General features: G+C 35.3%; 1 protein-coding gene across 1 annotated transcript in view; it reads right to left on the reverse strand.

Moving 5' to 3' along the window:
• Positions 1 to 19,704, reverse strand: part of LOC145664992 (ATP-dependent DNA helicase Q1-like) — a 69,138-nt gene extending 49,434 nt beyond the window's left edge. Inside the window, exons 1-6 of the mRNA XM_081732173.1 lie at positions 19,547 to 19,704; positions 11,991 to 12,164; positions 8,363 to 8,542; positions 4,316 to 4,446; positions 2,549 to 2,723; positions 776 to 942 (exon numbers count right to left, since the gene is read on the reverse strand). Of these exons, the coding sequence (XP_081588299.1) occupies positions 776 to 942; positions 2,549 to 2,723; positions 4,316 to 4,446; positions 8,363 to 8,542; positions 11,991 to 12,164; positions 19,547 to 19,583 (864 nt within the window). The 5' untranslated portion in view covers positions 19,584 to 19,704. The remainder of the gene's footprint in view (positions 1 to 775; positions 943 to 2,548; positions 2,724 to 4,315; positions 4,447 to 8,362; positions 8,543 to 11,990; positions 12,165 to 19,546) is intronic.
• Positions 19,705 to 19,935: the final 231 nt, after the last annotated feature.

Raw genomic sequence — 19,935 nt, forward strand, 5'->3', positions numbered from 1 at the left:
GATGGCCTGAAAAAGTGCTCTCTAGGTTCTAAAGTTCGGGATGTAAGATACGGTGAACTTTTTTCTAATAATAAGCATGCATCTTCCTTAGTTCTTCCCGCTGGTATAGTGGCTACCGCGTATGCTCTTGAAGCAGGTAATCCCGGGATCAATTTCCGGTGGGAAGCACAAAATATTTAATTTTAACAATCATTCGGTTTTATTAATCGTCAGTTTTCTTTAGCCTAAAGGGCATAAGTGTGGGATGTTAAACTAAAAAAAATTCAGGCCATTATTCAGTGGCGTATTTAGGGGAGGGGCTTCCGGGCTTAACCCCCTCGAAATCTTACTTACTATAGTAAAGCATATGAAATATCTTGCAGAATTTTCACATTTTCAAGCAAAGCTCCCCCCTCCCTCGAAAGTTAGCAAAGCCCCTCCCGAAACAAAATCGTAAATACGCCACTGCCATTATTTCATAAAAAATTTTATTCTGAGAGACTGAAAAGAAGGCACAATAGAACGTAGAAAGCAGCGCAAGAAGAAGAAGAGAAGAAAGAAGATTAGACTAACACTCACTGAGGATATTAAAGAAGGATATGTCAAAGAAGAAAAGAAAAGATTGCAGCAGCCAGCAATGAATGCAATTTACCCAATTTTTAACAAACTGTTCGTAATGACAAAATATAATAACGATAATGACGATATCAATATTTTTTTGTTACTGATAAACAACATGCAACTAACAGTCTGACAAAAGAACTTACTATTACCATAAAATCCACATCCACACTACCTCATAATACAAATTAGGCCTGTTGAACGACGCCTTCAGTATCAAACAACCTTGAATGTTTAGAATATTTTGGACATCTTGCGTAATCTTTGATGTAGCGGTTGCTGTCAGTCCTAAGATTGGGACGTCCGGGAACATGGCTTTCATTATACCAAGAAATTTGTAATCTGAAATGAAAGGAATTCATATAATTTTGATGGTGATAAAGAAAGCAGATATTAAATGGTAAAATGCGTGGTGACAGTAAATATTTGGTTTAGCGTTGCACAGATACATCGTGAGGTGTGAAACATGCACGTAAAAGGTGATGAGGTCATAGGAGAATCTTGAGAAGATTTAAACTTACTTGGACTTATATCGAAACACAAACCACTTTCATAAAGAGCCGAACGCTCTATTACTGAGCCAATACATCACAAGTAACATGTGCTACTTGATTGATTGATTGATTGCTGGAATTTCATGGGGACGTCAACATGTCACTCACTGTTTCAAGACAAACAACAATAGTGGTGGGCATGAAAAGTGTTTTTTTCGTTTTTTCAAGCAAAGAATGTCGTATATACAGTGGTGCCCCCCCTTATGTCCATGACGCACCTCCCCCCCCAATTGTCTATCCATAGGTATTCTTCCATGAAAAAAATTCTTTTCGATTAATTTTTACACCCCCTCAAACATATTATATTTTTACCCCCCCCCCCCAAATATTTCAATGATGCAGTTTGCGTCATAGCCCCCCTTGTGGGCACCCCTGGTATTTAGGTAGTAGTAAACACTTTTCACAATATGGTACTTCTGTCATTTTAAACATTACTACACCAACAATGTACCTGGTATAAAGACTACAAAATAAGTAAAAAAAAAATATTTTTTTTTCAAATTTCTGTTACTGCTCTGACCCTGTATGTTTATGTTTTTCAAAATGAATACGTTGCCTCATCTTCTACACTTTCCTTTATGCTATGCAATATCTATACCAAAATGTTTTTGGTTCATTCTTAATTTCAAGAATTATAACTAAACGTATTATCTACAATATTTCCCAAATCTCGATTCAACTATCTTCAAATTTTATGCATTTTAGACAGAAGTACCTGACGCATGGGTGGTAAAGTTCTCGTGTCAAAAAAGAGGTTCACAGTAGATGATCACTCAAAATCCAGAGTGTCCGAAAACTTTTGATCAGTACTGTATTTTCGTTTGAGCTTGTGTTCTCTCCATTCTTCTTTCTCTAATTTGATCATTGGTGTTGATGATCAAAATATTCAAAAAAATTCAAAAAATATATTTTTCCTATTCCAGAACCAGCAGATTTGTATTTTTATTTGATGGATTTTGGGTGGTTTTAGTTTCTTTGCATCAAAAGTTGAAATATTCTGACTGCTACTAAACTATTGGAATACTGTCTTCTCGTGTTCATGTGTTTTCTCGGGGTTCTCCTGTTTCCTCTAATTTTCTTAATACAGTACCACCATCTCATTCATTATCATTACATTTTCCTTAGCCTCAGAGCAGAAACACGGAACGCTGAAAAAAAAAAAAAACTTTTCATCATTCTTTTTATAATTTAAATGTGCTCTTAATATTACACTAACTTGTAAATTCTAAGTTAATAATATTCCCCTTTCAATAAAAATTGTCTCCTTAATATACACGGCACCTAGCTAATGTTCATGTTATTAATAACAATAATGGAACATGCAAGACTTCGTAAACTCAAGGACTCTGTAATAATATGACTAAAGCTAGTATGATAACCTCTCATCAGCTTACCTGGTCTGAAGTCATGTCCCCATTGCGAACAGCAGTGGACTTCATCAATTGCAAGACGAGCGAAACGTCCCAATTGATACATCTTCTGCAGTTTTGTCATAAACCTCTTACTTTTCGCCAACTTCTCTGGAGTTACATACAACAGCTTCAACGTGCTGTTCTTGTCAATCATACCCTTCAAGAAATTAAGAAGAAAAAAAAGCTTCAACTTTTTACAATACTTCATTCGGTCAACCATTTAACAATAAAGGAACACATAAGAATTTGTGCGCCAAGGATTCTGTAACATATTCCGCGCGTCGAATTAAGGTTGGTTTAAAGGGATAAGTTTTGCCGATAGATGGTACTACAGTCTTCGTATCTCTCCCATGTATTTTTGACCCTTCACGAAAATTAACAAATTCTCTTACAAATTTCAAGCTACAGACTTCAAATTTTTAGAAAAGGAACTTCATAATCTAATCGAAGGCAATAATCCGTGCCGATTTTTTATTTAGAATTTTGTTCAATGTTGAAATGGCTTGATTATTGAAATGAATATCCAAACCTTTAACAATGGAACTGTTTCAACAACGAAGAAAATTCTAAATAAAAAATCGGCACGGATTGTTCCGTTTGATAGGTTATGCAGTTCCTTCTCTAAAATTTTGAAGTCTCTTGGGTGAAATTTGTAAGAGAAATTGTAAATTTTCGTGAAACCTAAAAAGTACATGGGAGAGATACGAAGACTGTAGTGACATCTATCGACAAAACTTGTCCCTTTACACTAACCTTAAACAGTTGAAAGGGTTTTCTTAAGTGTTCTGAGGTTAATGGTAAGATATGATGTTGTTAAGTTATTTTTACAGAACCACAAACCAATATTATTGACAGTCTTTAAACTAAGTTGCAGGAATGTGGTATACATGAGCATGGAGTTCATTATTATTTCTACAAACATTGTGCTGACTTTTCTTTCTTCTTTTTATATGTATATGTTTACTAATACTATGCTTAATACAAATAAGTTACGTCTCATATAGTCTCCGTGCTGAAGAAGGACGCTAAACTCCACGCAACCAATCCACGTGGCACCAAGAGATACGATTCTATTTACTTAAATACAGGAATTGACACCATTTCTACTCCAATTACTATAATATATATATATATATATATTACAAACATTAACTTGGTATATGTCTGTCATATAGTAATTGCCAACATTTTCAATGAGAATTCCATCTTCCTAAGACTAAAATAGACACTTATGATAAGCGAATAAGCAATAGAAAATGTATTTAATCCATCGCGTTATGCACAAGACGAGGCTTAGAATATCAAGAAATGTTTCATAATAGTGGTTTTGTGCAAGTTTTAAAGTGTACGTTTTGCTGCTGCTAATATTGACTTATTTGTACACATTTTTATTTCTAGAAGAAACGCTTTTGTTCTGATACTTCTGTTCACGGCTGGATAGCATGTAATGTGTTCAATTTATTGCTGATGTTTTAATAGTGCTGAGGAAGATGGGAGTTGCTATTCAAAATTTTGCCAATTACTATGACAAACGTATACCAAGATTAGTCCAATGCTAACAATGTGACAGTCCTGTAGATACGACTTATTGTTTGACAAGTATAAAGAAGAATCATGACAATTTTTGGGTGAGAAGGAATAGTGCGGGTGGAATTTTAAATAACTGACGGAACAAGCCGACATTTCTTTGAAACAAAGTGGAAACTTTTAAGCGAGATGATTATAATTAAAACTACTGACGATATTTACCTGTTGTAGTGCATTTGCTTCATTTTTATCCGTTGTGGATGATAGCATTCCAGCGTTGACTCCCAACGCCTTTAATCCCATCAACTGGTCTTCCATCAACGCCACGAGTGGGGAAACAACGAGCGTCACCCCTGCAGAAATTACAAAATAATAAGCATAGAAAGAAAAAAATAAATAACATTCCTAACTTAGAAAAATGTACTCAAAAGGCTAATACTCACCGCAAAAAAACAAACCAATCTTCTAGGAAGTACTTTCGGAGAACATTAGCTTTATCTTCACCCTACTCACAATTCGAAAAGGATTTAAAATATGGGGAGAAATGTGGATGCGTAAATTTGATTTAAAAAAATTAAAAATATGGGAAGCGTCAATCTTCTTGTAGGACATAAACAGACATTAATGGCAATTCACTTGTCACTGTTCACTGCCTTTTTATTACCTTGCAGACGGCGGAAATAAAAAGTCAAAAGACTGCTCCAAATCGCATTTATGTCTCCTTTATCTGAATTAAGTGTAGGTTTCTCTTTATGAATGTAATAGGTTTCTTTAATTTTTCGTTCAGTTGTTTTTACTTTCTCTATCAAACATAAATTAGCAATGTTATGGTTATTGTCTCAGATGTGAAGTCAATCCGGATAACTGTTGTAAGCTACGAGATTTCGATGTGTAAATGTGCTCAGCTATTCTAATACAAATATTCCTTTTTGTTTGACCTATATATATATATTGTCACATTGACATTTAACCCGATAAATACCGCTACTTTGCTGGAGATAAGTAAAAAATGTCTTAAAATTTGCAATATATTTTTCTGTGGATTTTGGAGGAACTTCTAAGGCCTTGATGTTGTATTAGCCTCTTGCTTACAGTTTTCAAAATATTATTACTGCTCGCAACACAGTGATAACATTCCGAACTGTTGCTATCATTTGAAAGGATCACATATTTTAATGATAAAACTAAATAAATAAAAAAAAAAAAAAAAAAAGTTACTCAAGACATAATTACGCTTAAACTAATAACTAAAATTAAAGTAATGTAGATATAGATCAATCATTTGAGTTAGTATATTTTGACATCATAATACTGTCTTTATATTATACATCATAATTGGAAGGGAAAACACTATGGCAACTCATTTGTGGGTGCAATTAGATCCCAAGGATGGATATATATATATATATATTTTAAATGTAAAATGGCATTAACAACAATGTTTGATATGACTGAGCTTTGAGAAAACTTAACGGAAGGCCCATACTGTTTTTAGTTGGTTATTTAATTGGAATTTAGCGTCTCTTTCAGCAGCAAGATTATATTAAACATGGATCTACAGCAACTCTGGTAGTTCAGGAGCTCCCACTGACCATCCATACAGTTTTAGTATCAATTATCAAAATGTGAGATGTTCTCAGCAGCGGCCCTAAATGTAGTAACGAAGTCACGTGCCTTTCCACTTAATAAAATAATGATTAATAAAAATAATTACAGATATTTATTAATGTATAGTAATGGGAAACGATTGAGCAAAAAATTAGTTATTTTAATATGAAGTCTGTAACTCTGATGTCCGTGAGAGACTTGGCAACATAGCGTAAGTCACAATGTCTGATGTTACTATCTGTTCACATGTTCTAACTCTTTCTGGCGTTAGCCTGACTCAGAGAACAGCCTTTTAAACGCCTGTCTTTATGTACAAGGTAATCATACGTTTAATGTGACGGAAACAACATTTTCTGATAAGTGTTGTCGAGAATGGTAGGATTTTAGGATAAGCAATAGAAAAAGAAAAGTGTATCTTCATATGCGGGGTATGAGCTTACTAGCTTTGTCATAAACTCATTTGGACATTATTTTGGCTGTATGCGGCTCAAGCAGTTTAATTTTATTTTAAAAGGACTGTCACTTGCAAGCAAACTACGTTTCTCTGTGTGCGTTTTCGCGCTCAGAGGATGCAGACGACTGACTTGACCTTGGCCAGTGCTTCTTTAGCCAATCACAACTCTGTCCGCTCTTACGTCATCCAGCACGAGAAACTCACGCGAACAGCGAGAACTAAAGAGATTTGTCGGTAGGCAGCTTTACTTGACGCCGAGACAAGAAACATGTAACATCTCAAATACCTTGCTGCAGAAGATAATCACATACTAATGTAATTTAGTATTCGTATATCCGCTTATAATTTACTAGATAAAAAAGCATCGATACCCAATTTTAGTGTAATATTCAATACCTAATATCAGGTTATGTAAGTATGGTTAATTATTAACATTTTAAGTCCATTTGTGCGTATTGATTGTGATTTGCATGCTGTGTCCTCAAGCCTCGTGGTAATCAATTTCTGTGCATGGTACTGAAAATAATTCTTACTTATTGTTTGTGGTGTTTATTATCTTTCGAAAAATATGATGCTGAATCTTTGGTGTGTAAGCATATTTAAGGTTGTGTTTAGAATCTTTGCTTATGTGTAGTTGGCGTTGAAAGGAGCTATTATTTGTAATAACTTGTTTCATCGTCAACGCTCGGGCAAAACATTCTATGTACGACTATCTAATGTAATGTTTGCTCTCTCAGGATTATCATCCTATGGAGTAAACGTTATAGCTTACCTCCTTGCGGGCAGCGGGCTAAGAGAAAGGCGGGTGATAAAGAAGAGGAGGTAGGTGGGAGAGTGCAGCCCTTAGGTCTGTGCTGATTTTGCGTGCTCCACACGACCTGCTAGTCACAGGAGAAACAGACTCATATCGTTTCAAGGGCGACATACCTTCGCAGGAGGATTTCGACGAAGTATTGTTTTTCTTTACGACGCTTATATATAAATAATTATAAACGGAATTTACAAGAGTGAGGATAACTTTTTCCCAAGCATTTAGAGAACGAATGAACATTCTTGAACTACATTTTAAATTGGTTTACCTCTGACATGTTATTGTGAAAGAAAGTATGAGAAGTCACAGACAAATACTTATGTGTTAGACTCGTGGTTCAAATAAAATAAATAAATATAAAATGTTACTAAGAAGAGAATAGCTAATTGTCAAGTCATGTAGAGTAGGTTTAAGGCACATAATACTAATGGGAGAGGTTCAGGAAATCGGTCCCTGCTAGACTTGAGGAGTTCAGCTTTTTTTAAATAATTAACCTGTTTCATGTTTAAGACTATACGCTACATTGTAATCAGACACACAAATCTGGACAACCAGGAACTAGAACCATGATCTTCCAATCATCGGGTGCTGCTTCAACCAACTGCGACAGCAACGGTTCAGAGGTTTCGATGCGTTTTTCTGCTTCGTTCCTCTAGCTTGTACAGTCAACCAAACCTCTGGTCATTTGCAGAAGCAACCCAACATAGTAAATATTCCAGTTGAACAAGCAATTGCCTTTAATATACACATAATAATTTTATATTTTTAAAATGCTCTTTAACAACAATACAATGCTGAAAAATACAGTCCACTGACATAATTAAATAAAAAAAAAAAAAAAAAATGCTAAACCCCGTATTATGCATCCAGGTATTTAAAGAGCATTTTTAAAATCCAGAAGTAGTGACTTATACAAACTACAGAATCTCAAACAAAAGATATTCGAAAAAAAATGAAATGAAATCTTTAAGTTTTACGTCCCACGCTTATGCCGGCTAGGCTAAAGGAAGGAGACGGTGATGATGAGAAATGAATGAAATAGTGGAATGCAGAAAGTGAGAGGAAACGGGAGAACCCAGAGAAAACCCACGCCCACGGTGTTTGTCCACCACAAAGTTCACTTGGCACAAGCTGGGATCGAACCCAGGATCGCAGGCACCAGAGATGAGCGCTCTACCACTGTGCCACCGCGCCCCCAAAAATAGATGTTCGGGTAAGTGTTATAGCAGCTACACGGCATACTAGGTTTCCTAAACTACATCAAAGCAAGTAAAAATACGGTATAAAAACTAAGATACGATTCACTTATCGACGAAAGGTACATACTTTGTAGAAATTTAATTAGCCTTACTGTATCAACCTTTACAGACAATCACGCAACTTTATTTGAGCTTACCTTTGGAAACAACAGCAGGCAGTTGGTAACACAAGCTTTTACCCCCACCAGTCGGCATAATCAAAATCACATCTTCCCGCGACATTGTGGCGTTAATGGCTGGTAGCTGATAAGGCCTGAAGCTGTCCAACTTAAACACAGATTTCAGTGCTTCTTGAAGTTTTTGAGACCAAGCAAAATCTGCAAAATTAATCAAAACGATTGCTGAATGATGGACAAAACAAGCAAAGCGTCATTTCAATTAGTAGCAACTTCTATTTAATGAACAGAACAACAACTTCTATTTAATGAATAGAACAACAACTTATATTTAATGAACAGAACAACAACTTCTATTTAATGAATAGAACAACTTCTATTTAAAGAATAGAACAACAACTTCTATTTAATGAATAGAACAACAACTTCTATTTAATGAATAGAACAACAACTTCTATTTAATGAATAGAACAACAACTTCTATTTAATGAATAGAACAACAACAACTATTTAATGAATAGAACAACAACTTCTATTTAATGAATAGAACAACAACTTCTATTTAATGAACAGAACAACAACTTCTATTTAATGAATAGAACAACAACTTCTATTTAATGAATAGAACAACAACTTCTATTTAATGAATAGAACAACTTCTATTTAAAGAATAGAACAACAACTTCTATTTAATGAATAGAACAACAACTTCTATTTAATGAATAGAACAACAACTTCTATTTAATGAACAGAACAACAACTTCTATTTAATGAATAGAACAACAACTTCTATTTAATGAACAGAACAACAACTTCTATTTAATGAATAGAACAACAACTTCTATTTAATGAATAGAACAACAACTTATATTTAATGAACAGAACAACAACTTCTATTTAATGAATAGAACAACTTCTATTTAAAGAATAGAACAACAACTTCTATTTAATGAATAGAACAACAACTTCTATTTAATGAATAGAACAACAACTTCTATTTAATGAATAGAACAACAACTTCTATTTAATGAATAGAACAACAACTTCTATTTAATGAATAGAACAACAACTTCTATTTAATGAATAGAACAACAACTTCTATTTAATGAATAGAACAACAACTTCTATTTAATGAATAGAACAACAACTTCTATTTAATGAATAGAACAACAACTTCTATTTAATGAATAGAACAACAACTTCTATTTAATGAATAGAACAACAACTTCTATTTAATGAATAGAACAACAACTTATATTTAATGAATAGAACAACAACTTATATTTAATGAACAGAACAACAACTTCTATTTAATGAATAGAACAACAACTTATATTTAATGAACAGAACAACAACTTCTATTTAATGAATAGAACAACTTCTATTTAATGAATAGAACAACAACTTCTATTTAATGAATAGAACAACAACTTCTATTTAATGAATAGAACAACAACTTCTATTTAATGAATAGAACAACAACTTCTATTTAATGAATAGAACAACAACTTCTATTTAATGAATAGAACAACAACTTCTATTTAATGAACAGAACAACAACTTATATTTAATGAATAGAACAACAACTTATATTTAATGAACAGAACAACAACTTCTATTTAATGAATAGAACAACTTCTATTTAAAGAATAGAACAACAACTTCTATTTAATGAATAGAACAACAACTTCTATTTAATGAATAGAACAACAACTTCTATTTAATGAATAGAACAACAACTTCTATTTAATGAATAGAACAACAACTTCTATTTAATGAATAGAACAACAACTTCTATTTAATGAACAGAACAACAACTTATATTTAATGAATAGAACAACAACTTATATTTAATGAACAGAACAACAACTTCTATTTAATGAATAGAACAACTTCTATTTAAAGAATAGAACAACAACTTCTATTTAATGAATAGAACAACAACTTCTATTTAATGAATAGAACAACAACTTCTATTTAATGAATAGAACAACAACTTCTATTTAATGAATAGAACAACAACTTCTATTTAATGAATAGAACAACAACTTCTATTTAATGAACAGAACAACAACTTCTATTTAATGAATAGAACAACAACTTCTATTTAATGAATAGAACAACAACTTCTATTTAATGAATAGAACAACAACTTCTATTTAATGAACAGAACAACAACTTCTATTTAATGAATAGAACAACAACTTCTATTTAATGAATAGAACAACAACTTCTATTTAATGAATAGAACAACAACTTCTATTTAATGAATAGAACAACAACTTCTATTTAATGAATAGAACAACAACTTCTATTTAATGAATAGAACAACAACTTCTATTTAATGAATAGAACAACAACTTCTATTTAATGAATAGAACAACAACTTCTATTTAATGAATAGAACAACAACTTCTATTTAATGAATAGAACAACAACTTCTATTTAATGAATAGAACAACAACTTCTATTTAATGAATAGAACAACAACTTCTATTTAATGAATAGAACAACAACTTCTATTTAATGAATAGAACAACAACTTCTATTTAATGAATAGAACAACAACTTCTATTTAATGAATAGAACAACAACTTCTATTTAATGAATAGAACAACAACTTCTATTTAATGAACAGAACAACAACTTCTATTTAATGAATAGAACAACAACTTATATTTAATGAACAGAACAACAACTTCTATTTAATGAATAGAACAACTTCTATTTAAAGAATAGAACAACAACTTCTATTTAATGAATAGAACAACAACTTCTATTTAATGAATAGAACAACAACTTCTATTTAATGAATAGAACAACAACTTCTATTTAATGAATAGAACAACAACTTCTATTTAATGAATAGAACAACAACTTCTATTTAATGAATAGAACAACAACTTCTATTTAATGAATAGAACAACAACTTCTATTTAATGAATAGAACAACAACTTCTATTTAAAGAATAGAATATGTAAGAAACGAAACATAAAAGAGATACAGATCTGAAAAATAAGATAAAACAATAAATAATACTTAGTAAAAAAGTATACAAATACATAAATTATAAAATTTAATCATGATAAAATCAAACAGGGAAAAGCTAAAAGATAACACCATGAAAGAACGTTGACAGTTGATCGGACGAATAAAAACAAGAATTCGGTTAGTAAAAACAGCATCACCCATAACAAATCTATAGCCTTCGATACCTAGTCCTAACCTTCTCTACAATCTGAGCATTCAGTAAATGAAATCTTTGAGTTTTACGTCCCACGGTTATGCCGGTTAGGCTAAAGGAGACGGTGATGATGAGTAATGAATGAAATGGTGGAATGAAGAAAGTGGGAGGAAACGGGAGAACCCCGAGAAAACCCACGAGCACGGTGTTTGTCCACCACAAAGTTCACTTGGCGGGGGCTGGGATCGAGCCCGGGACCCCAAGCACCAGAGGTGAACGCTCTACCACTGAGCCACTGCGCCCCCCCTTGAGCATTCAGTACATTCAACAAGAATATGATGAATACTCATCGGGATGACATACTCTTCACACTACAGACGGTTACCGCCACGTACTAAATATGAATATTTCAAAAAACATATGCGGAATAAAAAGAGCACTAAATTAAAACTAGATCGACTCACCTGTTTGAGCCCAATTCCTTTTGGCTATGCTCTCGCTCCTCTTTCTCATTATGTCTGCTTTCAGCTTCTCCTGTCGCTTCAATAGAGTTTCCTTGTTTGCTTTCAGCTCTGCAATCTTTCCATCGATCTCCTTTAGCTTCTTCGCAATTGAAGACAACTCCTCCTCTTCTGACACTAGAATTTTAAATAAAACACATACGCATTCACAACTACAGGCCATAAATTGTTGTTAAAAGATAAATAAAATGGCACTCTTCCACATCACACCTACATTTCATTCCATTTCTACGTTGGATCCGATATTGTATTTTGTTGAACACTACCAGCGAATCTTTATACATATATATATAATGATTCATCGGATTTGAAAGTGTTGTATTTAAAACGTATTATTATTATTATTATTAAGTATTGTGCCTGTTGGTACGTCCTGGGACAAATGAGAATTTTTTTTTTCTTTTTAACTTTCGGTTTGGGCCTGGAAATATTTCTTCCACGTTCCTCGATCTTCAGTTTCTTGTTTTAACTCCCAATATCTTCTTAAACACAAACAAACTTTATTTATTTTTTCAAATGCCGGCAATCGAGAACATTGTTGAGATTCCATTATAAATTGTTGAATCATTGTTTGGAATAGAACTTAAATACATTTCATTGTTATTTGACGTTAAATACGAACATCATTGAATTTTTAAATTTAAATATGTAAATATAACGTCAAAAGAAAAACTATTGTCCAGGAACTATTATATATAAAACAATTCTTCTCAGAGTAGAAACACCTCGTCCAGTTCCTTGCCAGGTGGTAAAGTTCCTAGGACCGACGAGACGTTACCACGTTGGATAGAAATGGATATGCGCTGTATAAAATAAGATGTGGAGCGAACTTCGCCGGAAACACAAGAAATGCGTCTTTCTACCTCTCTACTGAATTCAAGACTTCTTGCACCCCAAGCACCACTGGTTTCAATAGCGGTTGGAGTGAAAACAAACTTTTCGAAAAGGTTGTTGTATTTTCTTTGCTTTTCAGCTTCTCTGCGATTAGTAACAGCTCCAGCGTTCATTACTGACAAAGGGAGACTTGAATGAGCGTATGTATCAGCGCATGTGATGTCCCACAATAAACATTTACCTCTTATCCATGGAACCAGTGTCATCCCATCTGGTCGCTTTCCAACCGAACGACAGCAACCAGAAGGTTCTCGTATTGAAGGAAATCCAGCTGCGTTGAGGGCTCGTAGTATTATATCATTTACAGAGGAATGTCGGGCGAATCTACCAGCGCTCCTCATACATGAAAGGCCGAGCAGGCCACGTTGGTTAACCTCATCCCCACAAGCTGGACAGCGATGAGGCTCACAAACTGCTAAGCCTAAACGTAAGGCTACAGCAATTTGAAACCTTTCATTTGACAAATGAAGGCCTAAAGGCGGAGAAAGTATCGCCATCAACCATGCACCCGCTTCGGGAGACAAGGCAGCAAGAAGCCTGGCTTTATCTTCCGGAACAACAACAGATTGTAACAAATGATTATGTAATTGACATGCAATTGGTGTATACCAAGATGACTGATAACACTTTTTGCTAACAATAGATTACACAAACAAACTATTTGCTGAGCGAAACAATATATTCAAATTTAAAAACTACATACGTGTGACAGTTTCGCCAACTAATACTTTGGCTTCAACAGACACTATCACATACAATAACGAATTATACATGAAAGTATACAGAAAGTACCAAGCTTTAGATATATTGTTACGAATGTTTGATGTGATGATGATGACGCTTTAGCATAGCCTTCCTCATGGTCGTAAATGCAGCTGTAATGGGACTCTAGAGCCCACCCAAAGTTATTGGTAGTGGAGACGTATACACTGTACCTTTTACAATGTCCCAAAGGAACAAAAATCACAAAGTGACAGATCAGGAGATCTAGGAGGCTATGGGCAAATCGCTAAGTTATCTATCCAATAGCGTGGGATTCTTCGTTCAGGTAGTAACCCACTTCAGTGTGCCAATGGGGCATGAAGTCATTAGAATTATCTTTCAGTTGTGAAAACAACCACAACTAAACTATATCGAGGAATAACATAACCCTCCCAGTGTTCTTCGCGAAGAAAAAAAGATATTACACCTTTGATTTAGGCACTGCAGTAAATACATCCAGTTTTGGGGAATCTCGTACATGTTGCACTGTAGTGTGAGTGATCAGTACCCCATTACGACAATTAACCTTACCACTTAAATGGAATGTCGTCTCGTCACTAAACAGCAGAAGCTCAAGAAAACCATCATCCTCCATAGCGTTCTAGATACAATTTAAACAATTCATATTGTTTGACAAGGTCATCTGGCTATAGGATTTGCAATAACTGTGTATGCGGTACGGTTTCAGTTGCAATTGGGTCTACAAAATAATGTTTCCGGCTGGCGCGTCGTGTTAGCTTCTGTGAGCTATACACGAAACTCGCCTAATTTGCTCCTGTTTCGTCAGAAACGCATTAACGCGCTGTGCTTTTATCCTTACGCAGACAGCCAATGTCCTTAAAGTATTAATATCATCTCAGAATGCTTTGGTGACCTGGCTGTACAGCGGCATACTGTATATGGAACTCACGCTGTAAAATAACAACGGAAAAACAGTTCTCATGTTTAAAAGTACAGCTTTCTGCTGCATAAATCCCATTTTTGAAACTAGGCTTGTACTGCCATGTGTCGATTATGAATATGAAAATTTGAATTTTCGAATGTGTTCTTTTATTTTGATAAGGAAAATCAAAGATAGCAACCAGGGCCTAGAGTTCAACGGTATTCACCAGCTTATGGCATATGCTGATGATGTAAATTTAATAGGGAATGATAGGAGAACAATAGACAGAAATGCAGAGATCTTATTAAACGCTTGCAGGGACATGGGTTTAGAAGTAAATGCACAGAAAACTACATGGAAGTGCGTCGGGACCGTAATACGGCAAATTAAGGATGCGTTAAAATATTAAATAATTTTTTTGATAAAGTGGATAGTTTCAAATATCTAGGATCAGTATTAACAGAGGAAATCATATTCACGAAGAAATTAAATGTCGACTAAAAGCAGGGAATTCGTGTTACTACTCGGTTCAAAATCTCTTGTCGTCGCGAATTCTATCGAGGAATCTGAAGCTTAAAATATACAAAACTATAAACATGCCTGTTGTTCTGTATGGTTGCGAAACATGGTCGCTTATTCTGAGGGAAGAACATAGACTGAAAGTATCTGAGAACAAGGTCCTGAGACGAATATTCGGACCCAAGAGGAGCGGGAACGGGGGAATGGCGGAAACTTCATAACGAGGAACTACATAAGTTATATGGTTTACCCAACATTGTTAGGGTCATCAAGTGTAGGAGGCTTAGGTGGGCGGGTCATGTAGCTAGAATGGAAGAAAGTAGAAACGCTTTCAAAGTCTTGACTGGAAGACCAATCGGAAAATGACCATTATGAAGACCTAGGCGTAGATGGGAGGACAATATTAAGATGGATTTCGCAGAGATTGGAATACAAAGTAGAAACTGGACGCAGTTAGCTAAGGATAGAAGTCAGTGGAGAGCTTTTGTGAACGCGACATTGAACCTCCGGGTTCCATAGGCCATAGAGTTAGTTTAGTTTAGTTTAGTCAGTTCTTTTGTTTTGTTATTAGCGTAAACTAGAGTTGGCAAAAATCACGGTTTTTATTGAAAAAAAAAAGAGTTTTTTTTGGTTTAAACAGTTTTTTTTTGGGGGGGGGAGGTTAAATAATTTGCTCTATGTATTTATATCACATATGGACAAGTTTATTTCGCCTTGGTGTTATTATGCAGCAACAGGGTTATGCTGCAAGGGGTCACATAAGCTTAAAGTGAAAAACAAACCGCTTCTCGACTTACATCCGACAGAAATTGTCCTCCATTTGAACTCGAAACCGGAACTAATTAGCGACAAATGCGATACGTCTGCCGACTCACTCACGAAGGACTCCTGATAAAAATACATTGTACTGATCTTTACATACTTGTTAATATAACTGTGAAGAGTCATTTCAGAAGGACAAAAAGATAAACAGTTGCAGAAGTGAAACCATTATACAGAATTACATATGGACAATTTCAAAATATTGCAGCGTACAGAAGAACTAATTTAGTCCAAGTTAGTTCATAACGAATTCTATTAGTCCAAGTTAGTTCATAACGACTTCTTTTAGTCCAAGTAAAGAAATACAACGATTTAATTTGCATATCAGTAAGAAAAGTGAATAAAAATACAAATCATGTAAGTTCACTTTGGGTTACCCATTTATACATAGATATCAAAGATGCTTCTAATTTCAATAAAAGTCCCTCGTGGGGTTTGTATGACCTCCCCCAAAAAGTATGGTACTTCAATATATTTTATCAATAGTAAACACTATTAAAATGAAACAATATTCAGAATTTTTCTTTGATTGCAACTGCATAACAATAATAATAAACTATTAAAAAATCACAAAAAAAAAAAAAAACGTTCATAAACTTATAAAAATACAAAAGTTGCTTCTGTAGTCCCTTTGAGTTAATGAATGGGGAATTTAGGTCTGAATATAATACGAATAATATACGGGAGTGAAACGTGATAACCCACAAATGTGTGTTCATCAAGATTTTACGAACACTTACACCTTTACAAACATTTTTCGTTTTATTTCGTTTAAACCAATTAAAAAAAGAAGAAGAAGAAGAAGAAGAAGCTGGTTTAAACTAGCCAACCCTGGCGTACACATACTGTGCTAATAGTTTTCGATATTTTTCACTTAGAAATTCCATGAATCATTTATACTCAAGATGAATATACGAGCTCGTATATCATACAAACTATTAGAATATATTAAAAACTCTTTCGTTGGTTCGGCTTAACGGTAGCTCCTATGGCGAGGACGGGGAAGGTTCTAGAACACAGGTCCCCCCATATAGGTTAGTAGCTAGGTTGGTTCCTATCTGTACCAAAGTTTAATATTTAATTCACATAGTATTGCCGAGCGAGCGTTAGCGAGTGAAGGCGGGTTAGACCCCCGCAGGGCACGTTGTTTTCTGTCTTTATTACAGCTGAATGGGAAGGGGGGCCTGTGTTCTAGAACCTTGCCGCGAGGACGCAACCTCTTCACTATGTGCACCCTTCATCCATCGGGCCAAGACATCAAGGCAGCGACCGCGAGGAATCTTCGGCATGTCTTTAGCCTAACCGAGCCAGGGCATTAGCTCCCTTAGAAAGCATTAAGGCAATAAGAGTGCATTTTGTGCTAAGATAAACTTCATGAATGTGTGTCCCACTAAAATACGATAGTACAGTGAACGAAACGCAACGTACCGTATCAGCCAAGACTGGCAATGTATTCGGTCGGCGATTTGTAATTATTGATCAGTTACTTCTGTTCATTACCTGGCGGGACTAACGAAATAAATACTGTATCAACATGACATCAAAACCAGACATGAACTCACGCCGGGAATCAATCCCGAGTCTCCCACACAAAAGGCGGGGGGGGGGGTTATAGTTAAGGAGCCGTACTTCCCATTTAGGGAAGGACGAGAAACGCCATACTTTCAGGAATTATTCATTGAATATCTACCTACTTAAAAAGTTGGTAATATACCCAATTTTAATTAGTTAATGAGTGATTTGAAATTAAAGAAGACGTGTGTGTATTCCGCTCTCGTTGTGTTGTCAACGTTCTGTGTTTACATAGGCGTTTTGCGCTTTTCAAATGTTCGATGCCACGTCATGAATGGAACTGTGCGTGTGCGCATTGATGTAGGTGGCGACAGGTGTAGTCTGTAAGAAGAAGAGCAAGAAGACAAAGGAATTGGCGGGTGGTATCCTCATGTGCATGCCGGCGTGCTCTGAATGCTCCTTCTCCGAGTATGCCATAGTGGAAATTACTGTAAAACAAAGGATAGATGAGTGTATAAAACTTTTGCAGCAGCATGGCGTACTTCCTTTAGGTAAGTTATGTTCCAAATGTTGTAGGGATGCGGTTTTTTGTAAGGAAAGGAATGTGTTTCGTTGTCAGAAAACACGTTTCATTGGAAATTCGAAGAGGAAGACGAAGTGCTCCTTTTCCTCTTCACTTTTCAAGGGAACGTTTTTTTCTAGGGCTAAACTCGATTTTTTAACGGTGACGCGCCTTATGGGTTACTGGTGTTTGAATAGTCGTCCAAACATCAGTAATGCTACTATGAATCTGAATATTTCCAAACCCACATGTGTCGATTGGTTTAGCTTTTGTCGTGAGGTTTGTGTTTGCTGGGCTATGGATTCCTCTACTAAACTTGGGGGTCCAGGAATAACAGTTCAGATAGATGAGTCCAAGTTCGGGAAACGCAAAAATCACTGCGGTCGTGTGATCGATGGCACATGGGTTTTTGGAGGTTATGAGGTTGGTTCTGGCAATGTATTCATGTGTGTCGTCAAGAACCGAAGTGCTGAAGAGCTGTTAAGCGTTCTTCAACAGTGGGTGAAACCTGGTACAACCATTCATAGCGACTGCTGGAAGTCATACGATAGGTTGACTGAGGTTGGATTTCAGCACTTCAGCGTGAATCATAGCTTGAATTTCGTAGATCCTGAAACTGGCGCTCATACGCAAAATATCGAGCGGTTGTGGCGAGACGCGAAGGACAGCATTCCGCGATATGGAAACAAAAGACACCATTTCGTGGGACATCTGGCCTCCTTTCTTTTCAAAAAAAAGTATCCCCCCACAACGCGGTTTCACAACTTCCTGTTGGAAGTGGCTAGATTATATCCTCCAATCATTTGAGGTATGTGAAAATGAATGCTTCCTGGGCGTTATTCTCCTTTTCGTTGCATTTCTAAATGTGGCCCTTGTACTTAATATATACGTTTGTGTAGTGCCCTTGTACTTAATAATATATGTTTGTGTAGTGCCCTTGTACTTAGGCAATTGAACGCATATTTCGTGCACGTGGATACTTCTTACTGTTGCACTAGCTACAAAATTGATTCTATTTGATGTACAAGTGGTAATTCAACACATAAGAAACCTAGATCACGTTGCATTCTCACTCCATATTGGAGTGTGAATGCAACATGATCTGGGTTTCTTATGTGTTGAATTACCACTTGTACATCAAATAGAATCAATTTTGTAGCTAGTGCAACAGTAAGAAGTATCCTCGTGCACCGGAGATGAGAAGTAGCTGTTCTTAACAATTACCAAGGCGGGCATGCTAATCATTTAGCCGAGAGGGAACTGTTGAAAAAAAGCTGTATTTATAGCCATCAAGGCTAAGTCATCCTAAAGTGAAACAACCGAAAAATAGCGCCAACAACACAAATACGATCCTTAGAGGAACTGAGAGCAGTTACAGTGAAAAAGCAACATATATCAACTGAATTTATAGTTACACTCCTATTGTAAAGCTACACCTTATCGGTAAACAACTCTTGTACTGAAACATTACACCAACCCGGCATAAAAAAGAAAAATTGTCACATTGTAAAGAAACAACAACAATAAACCAATCATACAACATACCACAAATCTCGTCATTTTGCTTCGAGCTCGAAGCCATCGCGAATACTTGTACAAAATATTAACACAAACAAATCACGATTTTATATTAAAATCACTTCATGTCAAAGTTCACATGCTACGACCACGGACTTCTTCTTCTTCCTCTCCGGTAGTTTATTTCCATAAAAGAAAGATTTGGGGGGGGGGGTAGTGATCAGTCCTTATTCCCTTAGCGAATACGAAGATCGCTCTCTCGGCAATTATGATAGGTACCTTCAAAAGACAAAGATGGATGAACGAAATAAATCTTTAGAGATGAAATGAAATGAAATCTTTCAATTATACGTCCCACTATTATGCCGGCTAGGCTAAAGGAGACGGTGATGATAAGAAATGTATGAAATGGTGGA

The sequence above is a fragment of the Thermobia domestica genome, chromosome 11, assembly GCF_964235325.1.
Source record: "Thermobia domestica chromosome 11, izTheDome1.hap1.1, whole genome shotgun sequence".
Lineage (NCBI taxonomy): Eukaryota > Metazoa > Arthropoda > Insecta > Zygentoma > Lepismatidae > Thermobia > Thermobia domestica.